Genomic DNA, 22,933 nt, shown 5'->3' with positions numbered 1-22,933 from the left:
ACATACCCCAAGAGACTGTCAGCTGTAATTGATGCAAAAGGATACTCTATAAAGTATTTACTTTGGGCGAGTGAATAGTTATGCACTCTCAAGTTTTTTGTTTTGTTGTCTTATTTCTTGTTTGATTCACAATAAAACATATTTAGCATCATCAAAGTGGTAGGCCTGTTGTGTAAATCAAATGATACAAACCCCCCAAAAAACTATTTTAATTCCAGGTTGTAAGGCAAAAAAATAGGAAAAATGCCAAGAGGGTTGAATACTTTCGCAAGCCACTGTAATTCCTAACCTTCACCCGGCCTGGGAGTAGGAACGCTTCCCATGTCTTTCGCTCTTGCTGGGGGCTCTGGCTGATTTTACTATACACGGAATTCTGTGGAGGTTGAGCCCTGACAACGTAACACAATTTCTTTCAACATTTTACCAGCTTCAAATTCTGAATGGTTGATGTTGGAAACTGTTCAGCAGGGAAACAGAATCATAACTTTGAGAAAATATAAGATCTTTGTTGGGCAAAACGTCAATCAATAATCTGCAACGGCTTTGATAAACTCTTGGACTGCACTGTCAATTTGGGCAAACAGAACCAATGCCCATTCCTCCCCCTTCCTCCCTGTCTGTCTCCCGCAACCCCACTTTAGCTGATAAGACAATGCCATGGCTGAAGAGTCCAAGAGGAGAGGAGAGAAGAGAAGGACATTAAATGAAAGGAAAAGAAAGAAAAGGAAAGAGAGGAGAAGGGGAAACCAACCTGAAAGCTGTGTAAATACGATCCTTGTAGTACTGATAGTGGTAGGGTAGAGGTGGCCTTGGGGCCTTACCTGGAGCCTTTAGGGGCTGCTGCCTTCCTGCATTTGGCTGCTGCATCGTGTGCTTTTCCTCGTAGGAGAAAACACTGGGCTAGTGTCATCTGTGTGTTTCTTAAGGTGTACCACAGGCAGGGAGTGAAGGACAGGACAGTGTCGAAGAAGCTGCTTTCCCTCATCCCTCATCCCCCCCCCATTCCCCGCAATCATATCCCTCTTATCCCCTCCCCTCCTCATTAACTCTCTCCAGATGGGTAGTAAGTTAGTCAGAGAGACCTGTCCATCATGAAAGACCTCTTCATGTATGTTGTCATCTACAACTGCAAAATTATAGGAACACAACCAATACTGCAATACAGGAGTGAAATGCAACTCTAGCTTTTGTGCTCTCTCAGTACTGTCTATTAAGATTAGCAAAAGGCACAATACTCTCTGACTGAAACACACAGCACACATTTCATTATCTATTTGATATGCTCCCCAACCCAGCAGCGACCCAGACGGTGATCTAAATGGGGGTCAGGGAGTGGTGTGTTGGGGCCTCTTATATCAGTAAGCCAGGCAAGCTCCCAGAGAGAGACCAGGAGGCGGAAATAAAGAGGGAATCTGGAAGATAGGACAGGGACATCTGGTGAGGAAGAGAATGGAGGGAGGGGAGGAGGAGAGATTGGAAGAATAGAAGAGCCAGGGTGAAGGAGCGTGTGGGTGGGCGGGTTGACAAAGATGGGGGCAGTAAGGAGCAGAGAGGAGGGGAATTAGGGAGAAAGGAAGAAGGGTGGACGAGAAAGAAAGAGAATAATGTTGCAGATTGGAGGAGGTATTGAGTCGGCAATCATTTGACTGGGAAATGGGATGTGTGTGTGTGTGTGTGTGTGTGTGTGTGTGTGTGTGTGTGTGTGTGTGTGTGTGTGTGTGTGTGTGTGTGTGTGTGTGTGTGTGTGTGTGTGTGTGTGTGTGTGTGTGTGTGTGTGTGTGAAAGGGAGGGTCTTTGTCACATCTGCAGCTCTGATGCATACCCTGGTTATTCTGGCACTGGTCCCTTTGCCATGCTTCATTAGTCACACACAGCGAAAACGTCCAGGAATAATGACATAATCAGCAGCTGTGCCACAAGGCAGGCTGCCCCTCACAAGGTGACCAGGGACAGAAGGTTGGGGGGGGTAGAGGATCAAATGGAGTGGAGTATGCAGTTATTCTCATTTAGTATATGGCTATGGAATATGAAGTGTGTCGGAGAGATATAGTATCTGTGTGTGTGTATGAGAGACAAGAGAAGTCAGAGCAAAGCAACAACAAAAAATGCACAAAATAAATACATTTAAAAATGTAAAAAGACAAGAGAAGTCAGACCACAAGGAGGTCCCATTAAGTAAGTCTACCCCATCCAGGGGCAGAGGGGGCGGCAGGGTAGCCTAGTGGTTAGAGCGTTGGACTAGCAACTGAAAGGTTGCAAGTTCAAATCCCCAAGCTGACAAGGTACAAATCTGTCATTCTGCCCTTGAACAGGCAGTTAACCCTAGGCCGTCATTGAAAGTAAGAATTTGTTCTTAACTGACTTGCCTAGTAAGATAAAATAAAATCCCTGGTGCTCCAGGCTTCAAGCACAGTTCTGCTCACTTAATAAGCACTCAAACATAAACACACAGTCACATGCACACGAAAGACAGGACCTGCCATATTTTTCAAACAGAGGCCTTAAAGCTGCAGGACACTCAGTGAAGAGTGACCTGCAGCTCTCTTCTCTCCTTCATTATTTACCCTCTTTCTTTCCCCTTTCTACTAGAGGCTAATAACACAGAGATTGCTAATACTGTTTTGGTGCATTAAACTAAAGTCTGCAAGGTTAACAGCTAAAACCATTTTTGTCACACACTCTCACAGCAACCTACAGTGCCAGTTACAGTAACACATTGTAAAACCAGGATAATGAAGATGTAAATGAATGTGAGCCTTACAGGCTCATCAGTGTTGCTCCTCCTTGCTCTCCTCAGGTCATCATTACTGTTCTCTATTAGACACTTCAGTATGTATGCCAGAAACATGTCAAATCTATCTCTCTTTGTATCTGTCTATTTCTTTTTCAAACACACACACACACGCACACACACACACACACACACACACGCACACGCACACGCACACGCACACGCACACGCACACGCACACGCACACACACACACACACACACACACACACACACACACACACACACACACACACACACGTAAGGCTTTTATTGAAAACACTACACCTGTGTGTGTCTGCTCTGTGTCCACTGGACATGACCTTTCAACCCCACACCCCCAGAGTTAAATGCAGGTCTGTGACCCACACACACACAAACACACCACACCACACACACACACACCACACCATGCACACACAAACACTCACGCACACACACACACACAGATACACACACGCACACAAACACACACTCACCACACACAGACACTCACGCACACACGCACAGACACACACGCATACACACATACGGCTTTTATTGAAAACACTTAACGTGTGTGTGTCTGCTCTGTGTCCACTGGACATGACCTTTCAACCCCACACCCCTCAGAGTTAAATGCAGGTCAGTGATATGACCCACACACACACACAAACATACTACACCACACCACACACACACACCACACCAAACACACCCGCTGTGTACCAGAGAGGAATGAGAGAATGAGACAGACAGAAGGGAAGAGGACAGACATTACCCTCTTGGAAAAGAGCAAATGTGAGGGATGAGGAGAGTGAGGGAGGAGAATGAGGGAGCAAAGGGGAAGGAGATGTGAAGCTTAAGCAGTGCTATGGGGCACGGCAGTTGGAGAGACCCTGACATTGGGACTATAAATCTGACATGTTCGTCAAAAATGTGTTATTCACATAGAGTGCTATTTATGTGGTCCTTTACATGTGAGATTTTTGAGTAAATGTAAGATGAAAAAAATAAAATATATAAAAAATCTGTGCAAACACCTTTTAACTTGGTGCTAAAAGATTCCATCTGAAATCCAATCGCACAATGCTGGGTTGTCAATCCAAAATAATTGTATGTAAGGTGATATCATTTTTGAGTCATGAAAGAGGAAGGCATCACAAAACATTTCTGAATTCTGGGACTTGAAAAATACTCATAATCTCAAAACTACATTTTGCAGATAGAACCTTACAGTCCCACGTCTTTGATTATTCATGTCATAGGCTCTGGTCCTCTTTTAAAATACGCCACTTTTTCAGAAGAATGCTCGTATATAGTAGAAACAAATAAATACAGGTGCCTTAGGAGAGGCATTTTGTCTTGTTTTGAGTCAATATGAAAACCTCCATCGAAGGGGTATTCATAAAAATTATAAACTTACCACATTGTATTGACAACTAGCAAGTCATTTATTGACTTTGGGTGTCAGAGACCAGACCAGTATATCAGTTTACTCATCCAGAGCTAAGCTTTATCAAGGATATAGTGTATTTGTCATGTTAGGGAACTATTGCGAGATGTGAGATGTGAGATGAAGATGTATTACAGTTTTTTACAATCACTTTGTCACTAATTTTGGAACCTTGATGTCATTTTTCAAAACTCTAGACACAAAACTCAAAACCGATGATCAAAATGCACATTTTTCAAAACAAACACTTTTTCCAATTGCTTGGATACAATACACATAAAGCTAAGAACATTGAACTTTGAACTAAAACTTTGAACTAAAATCACCTGTTCAAAATGACACAACTTAACATCAAAGTATTACCATTTCAAAATGCAATTCACACATAACATCTGAGATGACTGTCTATTCATTTCATTACAATGATCTAACTATCAATTGATACAACTGCTCAAAATGATAAGTAACTGTTGCATTACTCTTAATGCATAGTTTTATGGAAACTGATAAACAATATTCCATGTTTAGATCATGAAAGTTTCAGGATAACGAGGTCCATTGACACCAAAATACCGTGGAACATGAACAAATTGGACTATATTATCTATGGATGTAATATTTCATCATCATTCTTTATCAGACACTGTTTCTGTGGTCCCATGTACCACTTTTCCAGACGATGGTTTCAGATTTGACATTATTGTACACTCACTGGCCACTTTATTAGGTATACCTATCTAGTACTGGGTAGGACCCCCTTTTGCCACCACAACAGCCTGAATTATTCACGGTGTTGTACGTTAAGAGATGCCCTTCTGCACACCACTGTTTTAAACAGCTGTTATTTGAGCATTTGTGGCCTTTCTGTTAGCTTGAATGAGTCTGGACATTCTCCTCTGACCTCTCTCATTAACAAGGTGTTTTTGCCCACAGAAATGCCGCTCACTGAATCTGTTTTGTTTATCGCACCATTCTCTGTAAACTCTAGAGACTGTAGTGCGTAAAAGTCCCAGGAGGGCAGCTGATTCTGAGATGCTAGAATCACCATGTGTGGCATCAACAATCATACCACAGTCAAACTGGCTTAGATTACTCATCTTGCCTGTTCTAATGTTTGGTCGAACAACATGTAAAACTCTCTACTCTATATACTCTATATATTGAGTTGCAGGCAGCCACATGATTCGTTGTTCGAATGTAACTTTCATTGATGAGCTAAATCAGGTCTGTAGAGCTGATGGCATGACCTATGTCATTGTGTGGGATAATGTCAGGCTCCAACCACAATTTACCACCCTATACTTAACCCCATACTCTCCTGTCCTTAACCCGATTGAGGAATTTTTCTCCACATGGAGGTGGAAGGTACATGATAGGCGCCCTCACGAACAAGCCGCCCTTCTCCAGGCCATGGATGACGCATGCAATGACATCACGGCACACCAGTGTCAGGCCTGGATTCGCCATGCCCAAAGATTCTTCCCAAGATGTTTGGCTAATGAAAACATCCATTGTGATGTGGATGAGAACCTATGGCCAAATCCACAAGACAGGGTTGATGGAAATATAGAAGTACAGTAATCAACCCTTTGTTTGGCTTTTTACAGTAAGCCAGGTGAGGAACACTGCAGTTTTACTGTAGTTTTTTTCTTTTTTGGTAGCTAATTATTTTTGCTTTGATTCAAAGAAACCTATGTTGTGATTTTATTGTATTTTATCAATAAATGTCAGATTTTGTTCAATGATTCCAGTGTCTAATATTCTCTCTACTAGTCATTTTACAGTGATGTATTTACATGTAGTAGCATATTGAAACATGTATCACATATTTTGTACTACAATATTTAATGATTGTACGAACAACTACACAGTGAAACTATCGGTATCTAGTGTGTGGGTGATCTAAATTAATGTTACTATGGTATTTCATGATAAATTAGTTATTTGACTATTACTCCAATCCAGTCCAACTGAAAAACTAATTGTCCCGACGGATATATTATCAAATAGATATTAGAAAAACACCTTGAGGATTGATTATAAACAACGTTTGCCATTTGTCTGTCGATATTATGGAGCTAATTTGGAATATTTTTCGGCTTGTGGTGACCGCAATTTCCGGGCGATTTCTCAGCCAAACGTGAAGAACAAACGGAGCTATTTCGCCTACAAAAATAATCTTTTGGTAAAAAATTAACTTTGGCTATCTACCTGGGAGTCTCGCGAGTGAAAACATCCAAAGTTCATCGAAGGTAAACAATTTAATTTGATTGCTATTCTGATTTTCGTGACAAGGTTGCCTGCTGCTAGCAAGGCATAATGCTATGCTAGTCTATGATAAACTTACACAAATGCTTGTCTAGCGTTGGCTGTAAAGCATATTTTGAAAATCTGAGATGACATGGTGATTAACAAAAGGCTAAGCTGTGTTCCAATATATTTCACTTGTGATTTTCATGAATAGGAAGATTTTCTAGGAAGATTTATTTCCGTTGCGTTATGCTAATTAGTGTCAGGCGATGATTACGCTCCCGGACCCAGGTTTGAGAGTCACAAGAAGTTTTAAGCGGACAGTTGCAGCGATGGGAGTTGCAGCGATGAGACAACACTGTAACTACCAATTGGATAACACGGAATTAGGAGAAAAAAAAAGAAAGAAAGAAAGAAAGAAAGAAGGAAGGAAGGGTTTTCCCTTTATTTAATCATTATACGTCTGTATGTTTCTGTTGTAATTGAAATAATTTTAACATTCTTTGCTAGATAGAACTTTCTGACCAAACCCAGATTGACATTTCAGAGCCATATCGAGATTCCATTCCGCTAAAAAAGTTCATTTACTTGGGATTTTAATGCTCTGCACTTTAGTAACATTAAAGGTTATGACCTTAATGGGTTATGAAAGAAGAATTCACTACAAAACCTTTCTGAGATCTGGAATTTGAAAACTGTCATGCTCAATATCTCAGAACACTGCTTGTTCATATAAAACCTTATAGTTATAGTCCCAAGGTCTCAAGACAGCATCTCGTCTTAGCCTCTCTTAAGGTACCATTAATGGACAGGGACTGGAGAGGAGAGAGAGATGGAGAAGAGATAGGGATGGTTACAAGAGAGAAGAGAAGGAAGGAGCGGTTTAGAGGAAAGCGGTAAAGCCAAGTTTCACTTGAACGGACAATAAAGTTTTCTATAATTTGGGGATTTTGTCGTTGATGAACAGAAAACCCCTTGGCTATGAGAGAGTACAAACCGTGGGAGGGCCGTATCAAATCAAACAGAGGGATGACAGATGGATGGATAGACAAAAGAGGAAAAGAGACAAAAGTAGTGAGAGACGTCTTTCCAATACGAGGAAGCAGCTGATAAGGGTGGACACATGATACCCTGAGGATGAGTGTGTGTGTGTGTGCTGTCATTGGTACTTCACTCTCTAAATACAGAGATCACAGGGACTTCCTCTTTTAAATGCTCTGTCGGGTGTGTCCCTGTGTGTGTGTGTGTGTGTGTCCCTGTGTGTGTGTGTGTGTGTGTGTGTGTGTGTGTGTGTGTGTGTGTGTGTGTGTGTGTGTGTGTGTGTGTGTGTGTGTGTGTGTGTGTGTGTGTGTGTGTGTGTGTGTGTGTGTGTGTGTGTGTGTGTGGGAGGGGGGGGCACTAATAGTGGAAACTTGGCCTAGTCCCTCTTATGGAAATATGAGATGTTCCTTGAGCCATCATAAAAATGTATCTTCATCACCCCCCACCCCTACTCTCTCTGCCTCTATTTCTGACACTTTTTCTCCCACCATTCAGCCTTATGAAAGGGAGAGAGGAAATTGAGAGATATAGAAGAGAAGGCGACAGAGAGAAAGAAAGTGAGGAAGAAAAAGTCTTATGGTGTTTTGGGGTGTCAGGAAAGCATAGAAAGGACAGTTACCTTTATGAATGGGGGAGTTTGACTTTTACGGTTAGAACAAATCTGGGAGGAGGACGGGGGTTAGACAGGGTATTTTGATGATGGGGCGAAAAAGAAGAGAGATATGGAAGAGAGAAGAGGGGAAGAAAGAAGGAGAGAGGGCTGAGAAAAAAGGATAGCAAGAGAGAGAGCTGGGGCAGGTAATTAACACATGCTCTTTAATTACAGCTGGTATTCACTGTGCCAGAAGGAATGTGGCAATTATGCCATAAAAACTTCCTAATGGGGGGAAAACAGAACAGGGGGAGAGGAGGGGATGGAGGGCGGGGGAAGGATAGGCAGAAGACATGCAAAAAGTGGGATGAAAGAATGAAAGGAGAGAGGCAACAGAAGGTAGAGAGAAAGAAAGATGGGAGAGAAATGAAAGAGGAGAGAAAACAATAACTACAAAAGAAGAGCTCAGGAGTGTATTAGTGAGACGGGAGTGTATTAGTGAGACGGGAGTGTATTAGTGAGACGGGAGTGTATTAGTGAGACGGGAGTGTATTAGTGAGACGGGAGTGTATTAGTGTGACTGGAGTGCATTAGTGAGACTGGAGTGTATTAGTGAGACGGGAGTGTATTAGTGAGATGGGAGTGTATTAGTGAGACTGGAGTGTATTAGTGAGACGGGAGTGTATTAGTGAGACGGGAGTGTATTAGTGAGACTGGAGTGTATTAGTGAGACGGGAGTGTATTAGTGTGACTGGAGTGTATTAGTGAGACGGGAGTGTATTAGTGAGATGGGAGTGTATTAGTGAGACTGGAGTGTATTAGTGAGAGACGGGAGAGACTGTATTAGTGAGACGGGAGTGTATTAGTGAGACTGGAGTGTATTAGTGAGACGGGAGTGTATTAGTGAGACTGTATTAGTGAGACGGGAGTGTATTAGTGAGACTGGAGTGTATTAGTGAGACTGGAGTGTATTAGTGAGACTGGAGTGTATTAGTGAGACGGGAGTGTATTAGTGAGATGGGAGTGTATTAGTGAGACTGGAGTGTATTAGTGAGACTATTAGGAGACGGGGAGTGTATTAGTGAGACTGGAGTGTATTAGTGAGACGGGAGTGTATTAGTGTGACTGGAGTGTATTAGTGAGACAGGAGTGTATTAGTGAGACGGGAGTGTATTAGTGAGACTGGAGTGTATTAGTGAGACGGGAGAGTATTAGTGAGACTGGAGTGTATTAGTGAGACGGGAGTGTATTAGTGAGACGGGAGTGTATTAGTGAGACGGGAGTGTATTAGTGAGACGGGAGTGTATTAGTGAGACGGGAGTGTATTAGTGAGATGGGAGTGTATTAGTGGAGCACAGTGACAGATCAGAATATCATCAAACAAGAAAAAGCACAGACCTGTGTGTGTGTGTGTGTGTGTGTCTTGTGAGTCAGAGATGTGAAGTGTAGATGGAAAAATACTGGATGTGTATCTAGATGCCCCCAAGACCCTTTTCTATAGATCACTTCCCTTCCTTCTCCTTGGGGGCATCTAGATACAAATCCAGTATATTTCTATCTACACCTCACATCTCTGACTCACAGGGCACACACACACACACACACACACACACACACACACACACACACACACACACACACACACACACACACCAGAGAGACAAAACACCCTCACACGCACGCACTGGCAGACTTCACACGGGCCAAGGCAGTTCGTTTGTGTCGGCGTGGTGTATTTGCATCGCTGGGCAAATTTTTCTTGTGCTCCTCTGTAATCAGCTCTTATATCTCCCAGACACCTGCCGCGAAAAACCTTAATATGCAAAACGTCTACACCCTCCTCCCCCACACCCCCGTACCAGCTCCTCAGTCAATAGAAGACTTATTCACCTGCACCATCTCTTTCTCCCCCTCTCCCTCTCCCTCTCTCTGTCTGCTTGCAAATTTCTACATTCATGTATGTAAATTGAGAGTTCCCTAACCCAGGCCAAGGCTAGTTTCCTGGTACAGGAGAAGAATGCCTGGTCTGTCTTGTCTGATTTGAGTTGGGGAACTTGGGTTGCTGTTATGCTGTACATTTTGGCCTTATGACTTCATATGGAAGTGCTTCTGTTCCTCTTAGAGTAGTTCAAATCCCAAAGTGGGCCAAGAGTGTATGGGGGAGGTGTGTGTGTGTTTATGTGTATGTGTGTGGGTGTGAGGAGAGAAGAAGAGCCCCAACAGACACATAACGGACATAGGAGAGGGAGAGAGAGGCACTTTAAATGTGAGCGCTACAGAATTCCCCTGCCACAAGGGCACTCTCCACAAAGCGTTGTCTTTCTCTCCTCTTATCCTTCTTTCTCCCTCTCTCTGCCCCTTTTCTCCCCCTTTTCATCTTCTCTCTATTCCCCCTGCTCTCCCCCTACATCGCTCCCTTTTCTATCCATCTCCCTCTCAGCCTGTCTTTTTTCTCTCTCTCCCTCTTCCTTTTGCTAAAACAGTGGGACGCTTAACCTTGACAACAGTGAGATTTTCCCTCCTGAAAGTGACACACAATCACACACACATGCACACACACACACACTGGAGAAGTGCTTCGCCAGCACGGCGGCCGGTCCAAGGGACGGCTGTACCCTTTGAGGTGAGCAGGACACTGGGAAATGCAGCAACAACAAAACACACACACCCACTACTCCAGGCCATTCTCAGCTGCAGACTTTTTAAGGCCTATTGTCAGCTGACATTGAAGGCATATTGTGCTGGACTTGATGTTCTGCCACGTTTCATAAGCCTTTAGAACACTCTTACTGTAGTTCTCACTCAGGGAACACAAGAGGGTGTTTTTTAATGAGCTTTTTTTGTTTTTGAGTCATTGAGTTGTTGATTGGATATACAGTATCTGGATATTCTTACAGTTGCAGGACTGATGTCAGCTTGACTTGTCTGGTTTGGCTAGCTAGCTAGCCATTTTTTTGCATTTAAAATATGCATCCCAGCACTGGGTGCTTCTTGATCAATGAAACCTTACTGCATTACTGAAATGGTAGAGAGCTCATAGGGAGGATGGTGACTGCTCTGGACTGATGTGTGCTGGGCTGTTAGCGCTGTAGCAGCCACAGAGGAACCACCCAAGTAGGTGCTACACGTTAGTTGTGGAGGACTATCAAGTCCAGGCTACAGAGAGGCTGAGCGGAGGGCGACATCAGGGTCAGCAAGCCAACTCCAACACCATCGTCTGGAATCAACTCCATCACCATCATCTAGCATCACCATCATCTAACTCAGTTTAGGAGCCTGGGATTGCTGATCTTCTGAGGGAGGCCTGCTCTAGACTATGACAATGTAGTCCTGTCCTTTGTTTTGTTACGTGTTATATGTGTAACCCAAGTAAGCCTAGTAGGCTAGGTCTACTGTGTAGGCTAGGCCTACTAGGTCATACTTGCAAACATTAGCAAAAGTTTAGGCATTCAATTCAAATCGTTGACGAACCCAAGTAGGCTAGGTCTACTGTGTAGGCTAGGCCTACTAGGTCATACTTGCAAACATTAGCAAAAGTTTAAGTCTAACCCGGACCTCCGTCTCAAAACGCAGATCATTCAATTCAAATCGTTGACGTAGTGCACGTGGTCTAAAGCGATGTTAGCTGTTCTCATCAGATAACCTGGCAGACTTTCCTAACCTGCACAGATGGCCGTGATTATATCCGGTTCAAATTTCATAACAGCCCATTCAAATCGTTGACGTAGTTGGATGTGATCCAACACTTGTTCATGAAAATGCACTTAACAGAAGTCCAACGGCACGTTCTGATATCAAATGTGTTTGACTGATTGGTCATACGCCTCAGTGTAGAGCCCCATCCCACTGGGCAAACATATGTTGAATCAACATTGTTTCCACGTTATTTCAACCCACCAAAAACGTAATGTGATGATGTTGAATCAATGTGAAAAACTGATTGGATTTGCAAAAAGTTATCACCGTAAGGGCATTTCATATTGTTTTCACCCAACTTTTAGCCGAAATCCAATACAAATGTGACCTTTTTTGTTGATTCAGGATGAATTCACGTTGGTGAAATCAACCACGTGTAAATCAAAACTAGACGTTGAACTGATGTCTGTGCCCAGTGGTTAGCTCCTCGTATTTGTCGGAGATTGTAGCAAGGGTGCGAATTCCACATGCCCCCCCCGCCCTTTGAAATGTATAATTACATTCATACGTTCATAGTTTTTGAGTGGGTTGAGAAGAAATGTGTAGCGAAAACCTTAAATTAAGATTACGAATACATTTAATGAGGAGCTTCTTGTTGGAGTCCCTCTTGCAGACAGACACATACAGTAGGCACTGGCACTGCTACATAAATAATCATTGCTACTGTAGGCTATAGGCTATGTTACATAAATATTTTATATGTATAATAATATTCATCCACTTTTTCACATATGGGTTATTTTAATCAAGGACCAATGACCAACAGTGAACAGTGTTTTCCTTAACAAAAATGCTTGACGCGAGGGGGGCTCAAACCCACAGTTAATGTGGCCTGTCAATGAAGCAATGATGAAGACGGTATATGACAACTTAAATGTTGTATAGACCTACTTTATCTTTTTTTCCTTAAAAGCGCATGTAAAGTATATCTGAAACGATGAGCAAAAACGTGGTATTTTGTCATATACCTGTACGTGAAAACTTCTAATGTTAGTAGCTAGTAGCCTAGTCAAGGATCTTGAAATATTGGCACTCTACACTTGAGACAGACCAAGTAGAACAAAAGTATCATTGTCAGCTAGTGAGGTTACCATAGGCCTAACGTGTGCCAGGTTATCTGGTGGGACCAGCTCCAATGTAACGTCCTATCACATGCAATGACGTCGACAATTGTAATTGGCTAATGCCAATGACAAGGGGGTCCAGGCTAAATTGTAAACTTTTTCTAATGTTCCGAAGTATGGACCTACTTCGTTTATGTTTGTTAGTTTCTTAACTATTCATTTAAGAGGACCACAATTCATCCTTGATGATTTTATATCCATGCACGTGTGATTGTATTGTGTTTTAAATTGTCAAAGACATCTATCTAGTCCCCTAAGGGGAACTAACCCTTTCCAGGTAGTGTATGTCTACTGTATGTTTGGTCTCAGGACACTTTTATTGTACATAAAAAACATACTGAGTGAGCTGACAGGTAGTGAGTAGTACTGAATAAGTGTCGCACTTAACGGTGTCCTACCTCAACACCATTAGCCTTATTAAACTGTGCATCACATTAGTTTTCAGGCGAGGCTATTGTCGCACAGCAGTAAATGTCGCACTAAAAGCGGTTCTACCTCAAAGTCGTTGGCCTTGTTGTAGTGCATGTTGAGGGCTCGGTAGAGCTCGCAGTCGCGGCTGACGCTCATCTCCTCCACTCCGGTGACACCATCGTTGATGGCTTGCCGGGCAAACTTCTCCATCTGGATGTAGTAGAACTCCCGGAAGTTACTGAACCACTTGATGAGCTGAGACGTGATGCAGCGGTTAAACTACAGGAGAGGAGAGAGGCTTTAATAATAAGGATGATATGACAATACTGTTAGAATGCATTTTTTCACACTATAGAAGTTAACAGGATTGGCATCAATTCAGAATTTTGGAATTAACCTCAATTCAACTGAGTTGATATTTGAATTGAATGGCCACACCTCACAGGATGTCGAAATTGAATTTGAGTTTGTGACAGGAAATATAATTTAATTCAGTGTAATTCAATGAAATTGCACTCAGTCATAGAACATGAGTGTTTCATTGAATCTAACAGGTCACACTTCCAGACACCAAAGAACATGTCACTTTTCTCTAGCACCAAAAACATGTCACTTAGAAACAATGTTCATATACTCTTTTAACCTTAGTGTGTGGAGAGGCAATTATATTTTCTCGACAAACAATGCAGTTATATTAGACGCTACCTTATTGTGTTATGTATTCTAAAGCCACAATCCGTGATTGCTGCAAAGATTTTGTGGACATGTACTTTTTGGATGTAATGTAAACCCATTGATTCTTGGAGAATGTAACCCCCCCCCATGGTTACAAACAATACAAATGTAGACAACCAATTTAAAACATATGGGACAATAGCTCTATCACTTAGCATAGACTTGTTCCCAAAAATGATAGCTAAAACTCATCTGGGTGCTTAACTAAGCAAATGACAGCAATTTGGCCCAATAGTCATTGCATCCAAAGCCTTGTTAGTGAATTGGAGGGTGGGAAGTAACATTATTCAGATCACATCTCTAAGCTTTTTGTGACAAGAAGCCATTTTGTCTTGATTTTCAAATGATGTATTTTAGGTTAAACTAACATTCTGGGAAATGTAGTATTTACACCATATTAAAACTACATGTAGGTGATTAATGAAATATAACAACTTAGCATAATATTTGCATACAGATTTTGTTTTTCTTGATCATTAATTTGAAGAGTTAGTCCTGAAAATTGTACAAGATGTTTATTTGTATAGACTAGACCTAATATAAAATAGAAGAGGCATTTGAATTTCAATGAGTTTAACTGAATTAAATTAAATGTCCTTTAATTGAAATTGTGATTCTGATCGTTTTTACTACATCAAATTCAAGAATTGAATTGGAATTCAGGAGGCATTCTCAATTCAATTCTGAATTGAGCCCAACCCTGGTAGTTAAACTGTGAGAGATAAAGGGTCAGAGAGATTTTAAATAATAATTATCATAATTATGAAAATAATTATTTAAAAAAGAATGGTTATTTATTTAACCTGGATAATTAATTGACATCATGATAATACCAACACTGATAATATTGGATTTTATTTTATTTGACATTATAAAGTATATAGGGCCACATTATTGTCCAGAACTGATTGTTTTAAGGCTTTCTGGGCTCTGTGATGAAGACATCAATGTTGAGCGTAGTTAAGGGGGCATAGGGGGATTCATATCACATCAGGGAGTCTGGAGGCAGGATGATAACAGAGAGAGAGATACTAGACAAGAGAGAGAAAGACCGCAGCAGGACTAAGAGAGAGAAAATAATAAAGAGAGACATAAAGTAAGACAGAAGGAGAGAGAAAAAAAGAGCAAGCGTGTGTGTCTGTTACTCTTTCCCCTGGGGGACGGACCTCCCCCTATCATAACCGGGGCTGGGAGGGGAGCGACCACAAACACATAATTGACCAGGAAAACGATTAAGTCATCATCTAAAGCTCCCTTGCCCGCGGGGGGCTCAAACATGTACTTAACCCCATTCACCATTTACCCTGCACTGCACCCTGCTTCTCCAGACCTCTCAGACTACAAGAAAAGAAAAGAAAGTGGGAATAGGAAAACAAAGTGAGAGAGAGAGGGATAGAGATATAGAGAGAGAGATGATGAGTGCTGAGAAGGTCTGGCTATCTGATCTGTGTGGCTGCATGGATTCAATAGGACATAAACCTATTAAAGGCCTAGTGGCGCTGGAGCTGTCTTCCGTTTTGCCTCGCTAGTGAAAACACATTGTCCAAACAGCCAGACAGGGAGATAAGGACCTCAGGGCCCAGCACAGTCCCCAGCCTGGACAGTCACACACACATACGCACACACATGCACACGCACACATGCATGCATCCCTCAAAACCCTTTACCTCAGCCCTCAGCCCCCCAAAAGCCTTTAACTTATTCCTCAGCCCTTCCCCCTCCCCTAAAAGACTTACACCCCCCTATCCCCCTATCCCTGCCCCGCCCCTACACCAACTCCCCCACTCTCACCCCTCCTCTCTGCTCTTTTTGTGATTCTGTTAGAATAGGAGACAAAATGTTACTAAATGCTGAGCAGCCACTCACTGGGGTGGGAGAGCGGTTTTGACATGGAGATTAGGCTCTGGCTATTGTTCCAGAACACATTCTCATCTGATCCGGGCCGACACACACACACACATGCACACACACTAGCGCAGGCTCACACACGGCCTCATTTGAGCTAGGCATGGGCTGGGACAGAGAAGAAGGAGAGAGCAAAAAAGGGAGAGATAAAGTGAGATAGGGAGAGTATGAGAGAGAAAGGGACTGGAGGGGGGGAAAGGAGGGGTCACTCTTTTCTGGAATGGTCTGTGGGTGACATAATGGGAGGAGGACTGAAAGAGTATGTCTGCCTGACATTGTTTGGCATGGTCGGGTGGCGAGGGGAAGGTTGAGGGGAGGGGTGGGGTGGGGGCAGAGTGACGAGGCCTAAAGTGCAGGGTTAGCAGAACAGCGGGCGGGTTAGAGTTAGGAGGGGGAGAGAGAGGAGTATAGAGAACTGCAGGGCTGGACAATAGACCAGGGCAGTATAGGAACGTGAGCTGTCAGCAAGCAAGGCTCATGACATCGAAGTGTCAAACAAACAAACTACTGACTCTTACAATTACACACACACAGGGGCTATTACTGTACACAGGCAAGAACCAACATCCACAACACAGACTCTGAGACACACACACACATGCACATACATTTGCGAGTTCACTATCACAGATACGTCACTACTCAGACACATCACTCTCTCTTGGATGTGTTGGAGTGTGTGTGCGTGCGTGTTTGCGTGTGCGTGCGTGTGTGTGTGTGTGATTGAGGGCTGCATACTGAGATTAAAGTCAGTGAAAGAGATCACTCACACTGGAGACCTTTAGTGTCACTTCAGCCCTCTGACTGATAGACTTGTCACTTTGGACAGGGATGGCTTTCATTATACAGGCTAGGCTTTATACCTCAACATCTATCTGACACAAAGCATGGTTAAATCTACTGTATGGAATATCTACTGTACGCGGATGAAATGTGGTTTAATCACACGTTACATGTATACAGAGAGAGAGAAAGTAAGAGATTCAATGTGTGTCAACTAAAAGTCTTTGTTGTTACAACAAATCAGGTACCCATTCTTGTTTCATTAAGTTGCTTGTGGGGGAGAAATATCCCCTGATATCAGCTAGGGACCAGAGTGTTCAGTGGTCCGTCAGTGTTCTGGCGGGGGGAACTAGTTCAAAGCAACACATCACCGGGACTCCTAAATCTGAGCCAAGAGAGACATGAGATGTCCATGGCCTGTTGGAGTGTGTGTGTGTGCCTGTATGTGTAGGCGTGATTAGCTAAGAGGAACGGTGAGAGCGTATTTCTCACACTCACACTCGAGAGCCTACAAAAGGTCAACCTTAAGCGTTAACTATAAAGGAACAAAACAAACACACGCTTCCCTACCATGCAAACTACATAAAACTATGCACACAGTGCCAGAGAAGGAAAACACTCTAGTCCCAATGATTAAGCTCTTTTCAACACCGAAACAAAATCCTATTCATTTTCTGTAAGACAACAAGGACATTCACTATACATACAAAAGTATGTGGACACCACTTCAAATTAGTGGATTTTGTCTATTTCAGCAAGACCAGTTGCTGACAGGGGTATAACATTGAGCACACAGCCATGCAATCTCAATAGACAAACATTGGCAGTAGAAAAGCCTTACTGAAGAGCTCAATGACTTTCAACGTGGCACCATCATATGATGTCATCTTTCCAACATGTCAGTTTGTAAAACTTCTGCCCTGCTAGAGTTGCCCCGGTCAACTGTAAGTGCTGTTTTTGTGAAGTGGAAACGTCTAGGAGCAGCAACGGCTCAGTCACAAAGTGGTAGGCCACACAAGCTCACAGAATGGGATCGCCGAGTCCTGAAGCAGGTAAAAATCATTCCAAACTGCCTCTGGAAGCAAAGTCAGCACAAGAACTGTTCATTAGGGTGCACAAGCCTAAGATCATCATGTGCAATGCCAAGCCTCTGCTGGAGTGGTGTAAAGCTCGCCGCCATCGTACTCTGGAGCAGTGAAAATGCGTTCTCTGGAATGATGAATCATGCTTTACCATCTGGCAATCCGATGGACAAATCTGGGTTTGGCGGATGCCAGCAGAATTGACTTTAAATTTAACCTTCATTTAACTAGGAAAGTCAGTTAAGAACAAATTCTGATTTACAAAACAGCCTACAGGGGAACAGTGGGTTAACTGCCTTGTTCAGGGGCAGAATGATAGATTTTTACCTTGTCAGCTCGGGGATTCGATACAGCAACCTTTCTGTTACTGGCCCAATGCTCTAACCACCAGGCTGCCTGACGTTCCAATGTATAGTGCCAACTTTAAAGTTTGGTGGAGAATGAATAATGGTCTGGGGCTGTTTTTCATGGTTCGGTCTAGGCTCCTTAGTTCCAGTGATGTGAAATCTTAACGCTACAGCATACAATGACATTGTAGATCATTCTGTGCTTCCAACTTTGTGGCAACAGTTTGGGAAAGGTTGCTTCCTGTTTCAGCACGACAATGCCCCCATGCACAAAGCGAGGTCCATACAGAAACGGTGTGTCAAGATCAGAGTGGTAGAACTTGACTGGCCTGCACAGAGCTCTGACCTCAACCCCATCGAACACCTTTGGGATGAATTGGAACATTGACTGCTTGCCAGGCCTAATCGGCCAACATCAGTGCCCAACCTCACGAATGCTGTTGTGGCTGAATGAAAGCAAGTGTCATGATTTCCGCCGAAGTTGGCTCTCCTGCCTGTTTGAGCGGTGCTCGGCGGTCGTCGTCACCGTCCTACTAGCCACAACCGATCCCTTTTTCGTTTGTCTGTTGGTTTCACCTGTGTGTATTTTAGTTTAATTAACGTCTTTATATGTAGTAGGTTGTCCCGCCCTTGTTTTGTGCGGGATTGTTATTTTGTATTCATGTCAGATGGTGTAGTGCTTGTGTTTTATTCTCCGGTCTGTCTTTGATCCTGTGTTGGATTGTTCACCCTGTGTGTTGGGTTGACCATGTTTTTTGTGCGCCGGAGAATAAACTGTCGTATCACTAATCTGTTCTCTGCGCCTGATTCCACCCACCTTGATAATACGTGACAGAATCCCGCCCCGGACCATGGAATCAGCAGGAGCAGCCGCGTCTCCTCTCCCATCGATGGAAGAGAGGGTCCTCCATCACACCAGCGTGCTTCACCGGATTGGTTCTGCCATGGACCAAATGATGGAGAGGATGGATCGAGGTGAGAGGAGTGGCCTCCCCAACTCATCTCTAGCACCCCCTTCTCCAGCACCTCCTGTTCCTGCAACCACAACTGGCTCCGGGGCTCTTCGGCTGACACTCCCACTGGAGTATGACGGATCGGCGGCTGGGTGCCAGGGTTTCCTCCTTCAACTGGAACTATACCTGGTTACCGTGCGTCCTGCTCCCTCCGGAGAGGAGAGCGTGAGCGCCCTCGTCTCCTGCTTGACTGGGCGAGCCCTCGAGTGGGCCAACGCAGTGTGGAATGGTCCGGACTCGGCGAAGGATAATTACCCAGAGTTCACCCGCCGATTCCGAGCTATTTTTGACCATCCACCAGAGGGTCGGGCGGCGGGTGAACGGCTGTTCGATGAACTCATCGACTTGGCTATCCGTCTCGACAACCTGCTGGCTGCCCGCGGGCGTTCGGATCAGGCCCTGTCGTCTCCCCTTCCCAGCCCCCTTGCCCCTATCCCTATGAAATTAGGAGGGGCGGCTTCGAGGGGGACCGGAGGAGGAGTATCCTCCTGCACCAGTTGTGGTCGACGAGGGCACACGTCCGACCGGTGCTGGAGGAACTCGTCTGGGAGTCAGGAGGACAGGCGGAGCACTGCTCGATCACCCCAGGTGAGTAAGCACCACACTCACTCAGAGCTTCCTGTCGGTCATGTGTATGTGTTCACTTCTTTCCCTGGGTTTTTTCCCTCTCTACAACATAAGGCACTAGTCGATTCAGGAGCAGCTGGGAATTTCATGGATCGTGGGCTTGCGTTAAGGCTAGGGATTCCCCTGGTGTCGTTAGACCTACCTTTCCCCGTGCACTCCTTAGATAGCCGACCATTAGGGTCAGGAGTAATTAGGGAGGCTACGGTGCCGCTGGACATGTTAACGCAGGGGGATCATAAGGAGCAGATTAGTCTGTTCCTTATAGATTCACCTGTGTTTCCAGTGGTGTTGGGGGTTCCCTGGTTAGCTCAACACAACCCGGTGATTTCCTGGCGACAGGGGGCTCTTAAGGGGTGGTCAGAAGAGTGTTCAGGTAGGCGTATAGGAGTTGCCGTTGGTGCGACTACGGTGGAGAGTCCAGACCAAGTTTCCACCGTGCGCATTCCCTCTGAATATGCCGATTTGGCTATCGCCTTCAGTAAAAGGAAGGCTACCCAATGACCACCTCATCGTCGAGAGGACTGCGCGATAAACCTTCTGGAGAACGCTGCACTTCCTAGGAGTCATGTGTATCCATTGTCCCAGGAGGAGACGGTAGCGATGGAAACATATGTTTCTGAATTGCTGGGACAGGGGTACATTCAGCCTTCCGCATCACCCGTCTCCTCGAGCTTCTTTTTTGTGAAGAAGAAGGATGGAGGTCTGCGTCCGTGCATTGATTATAGAGGTCTAAATTCCATCACAGTGGGGTAGTTACAGTAGTTACCTCTCATCGCTCCGGCGGTGGAATCATTTCACGGGGCGCGCTTCTTCACAAAACTGGACCTGAGGAGCGCGTATAATCTGGTGCGTATCCGGGGAGGAGATGAGTGGAAAACCGCATTTAGTACTACATCTGGTCATTATGAGTACCGCGTCATGCCATACGGGTTGAAGAATGCTCCAGCCGTCTTCCAATCCTTCGTAGATGAGATTCTCCGAGACCTGCTCGGGCAGGGAGTGGTAGTGTACATCGATGACATCTTGATCTATTCTGCCACACGCGTGGAGCATGTGTCTCTGGTGCGTAAGGTACTTGGGCGACTGCTGGAGCATGACCTGTATTGCAAGGCGGAGAAATGTGAGTTTTTCAAACAGTCCGTTTCCTTCCTGGGTATCGTATTTCCACCTCTGGGGTGGTGATGGAGGATGACCGCATTACAGCCGTGCATAATTGGCTGACTCCGACCACGGTGAAAGACGTGCAGTGGTTTTTAGGGTTTGCCAATTACTACCGGAGTTTTATCCGGGGTTTTGGTCAGGTGGCTGCTCCCATCACCTCACTGCTGAAGTGAGGACCGGTGCGCTTGCGCTGGTCAGCAGAGGCGGGCAGAGCCTTCAGTTGTCAGAAGGAGCTGTTCACCAATGCGCCCGTGTTGGCGCATCCGGACCCCTCTTTAGCGTTCATAGTGGAGGTAGATGAGTCCGAGGCTGGGGTCGGAGCCGTGCTGTCCCAACGCTCGGGCGTGCCACCCAAGCTCCGCCCGTGTGCTTTCTTTTCGAGCAAGCTCAGCCCAGCGGAGCAAAACTATGATGTGGGGGACCGGGAGTTGTTAGCTGTAGTCAAGGCTCTGAAGGTGTGGAGACATTGGCTTGAGGGGGCTAAACACCCTTTTCTCATCTGGACTGACCATCGTAATCTCGAGTACATCCGGGCAGCGAAGAGACTAAATCCACGTCAGGCTAGATGGGCCATGTTTTTTACCCTCTCATACCGGCCAGGCTCCCAAAACACAAAAGCCGACGCACTGTCTCGCCTCTATGATACCGAGGAGCGGTCCGTTGAACCAACTCCCATCATTCCACCGTCATGTCTCGTGGCACCGGTGGTATGGGAGGTGGACGCGGAGATAGAGAGGGCCTCACGGTCAGAGCCGGCCCCCCCTAACTGTCCATTGGGGATTCAGTACGTGCCGAGGGGGGTCCGGGACAAGCTGATCCGGTGGGCTCATACTCTCCCCTCCTCGGGTCATCCTGGCATCGAGAGGACAGTGCGGAGTCTGAGAGGGAGATACTGGTGGCCCACACTGGCTAAAGACGTGAGATTTTATGTCTCCTCCTGCTCAGTGTGTGCTCAGAGCAAGGCTCCTCGGCACCTGCCTCGAGGGAAATTACAACCCCTCCCCGTTCCACAACGGCCGTGGACACACTTATCGGTGGACTTTCTTACCGACCTTCCCCTGTTCCAGGGAAGTACTACGATCCTGGTCGTTGTGGATCGGTTTTCTAAGTCCTGTCGTCTCATCCCGTTGCTCGGTATCCCTACTGCCCTGCAGACTGCGGAGGCCTTGTTTACCCATGTCTTCCGGCACTATGGGGTGCCTGAGGACATCGTCTCTGATCGGGGTCCCCAATTCACATCCAGAGTATGGAGGGCGTTTATGGAGAGACTGGGGGTCTCGGTTAGCTTAACCTCAGGTTTTCACCCCGAGAGTAATGGGCAGGTGGAGCGCGTAAACCAGGATGTGGGCAGGTTTCTGCGGTCCTATTGCCGGGACTGGCCTGGTGAGTGGGCAAGGTATGTTCCATGGGCTGAACTAGCTCAGAACTCCTTACACCACTCCTCAACTAACTTGTCCCCTTTTGAGTCTGTGTTAGGTTACCAGCCGGTCCTGGCTCCATGGCATCAGAGCCACCTTCTTGGTCCCCTGCAAGAAGGTGAGGTGGCTGAGGTCCCTCCGCCCCCTCTGGACATCGAGGGGTCCCCGGCGTACACAGTTCGGGGCATTCTGGATTCGAGACGCCGGGTGGGGGGCCTACAGTACCTTGTGGACTGGGAGGGGTACGGTCCGGAGGAGAGATGCTGGGTTCCGGTGGGGGACCTTTTGGACCCTTCTCTCCTGAGAGATTTCCACCGCCTCCACCCGGATTGCCAGGCACCTCGTCCTCCGGGTCGTTCTCGAGGACGGTGGCGGCGCGCTGCGGGAGCCGCGCGTCAGAGGGGGGGTACTGTCACGACTTCCGCCGAAGCTGGCTCTCCTGCCTGTTTGAGCAGTGCTCGGCGGTCGTCGTCACCGTCCTACTAGCCACTAACGATCCCTTTTTCGTTTGTCTGTTGGTTTTGTCTTATTAGTTTCACCTGTG

The 22,933-nt window shown here is 45.3% G+C and overlaps 1 protein-coding gene across 2 annotated transcripts in view; it reads right to left on the bottom strand.

The window, feature by feature from the left end:
* Window positions 1–22,933, bottom strand: part of LOC135505735 (prospero homeobox protein 1-like) — a 53,942-nt gene that overhangs the window by 7,902 nt on the left and 23,107 nt on the right. For both annotated transcript variants that reach the window (XM_064924815.1, XM_064924816.1), the window contains exon 4: window positions 13,403–13,597. In XM_064924815.1, coding sequence (XP_064780887.1) covers window positions 13,403–13,597 — 195 coding nt within the window. The remainder of the gene's footprint in view (window positions 1–13,402; window positions 13,598–22,933) is intronic.

This window comes from Oncorhynchus masou, chromosome 19 (assembly GCF_036934945.1).
Source record: "Oncorhynchus masou masou isolate Uvic2021 chromosome 19, UVic_Omas_1.1, whole genome shotgun sequence".
Classification (NCBI taxonomy): domain Eukaryota; kingdom Metazoa; phylum Chordata; class Actinopteri; order Salmoniformes; family Salmonidae; genus Oncorhynchus; species Oncorhynchus masou.
This window is presented reverse-complemented; position numbering and strand designations above follow the sequence as displayed.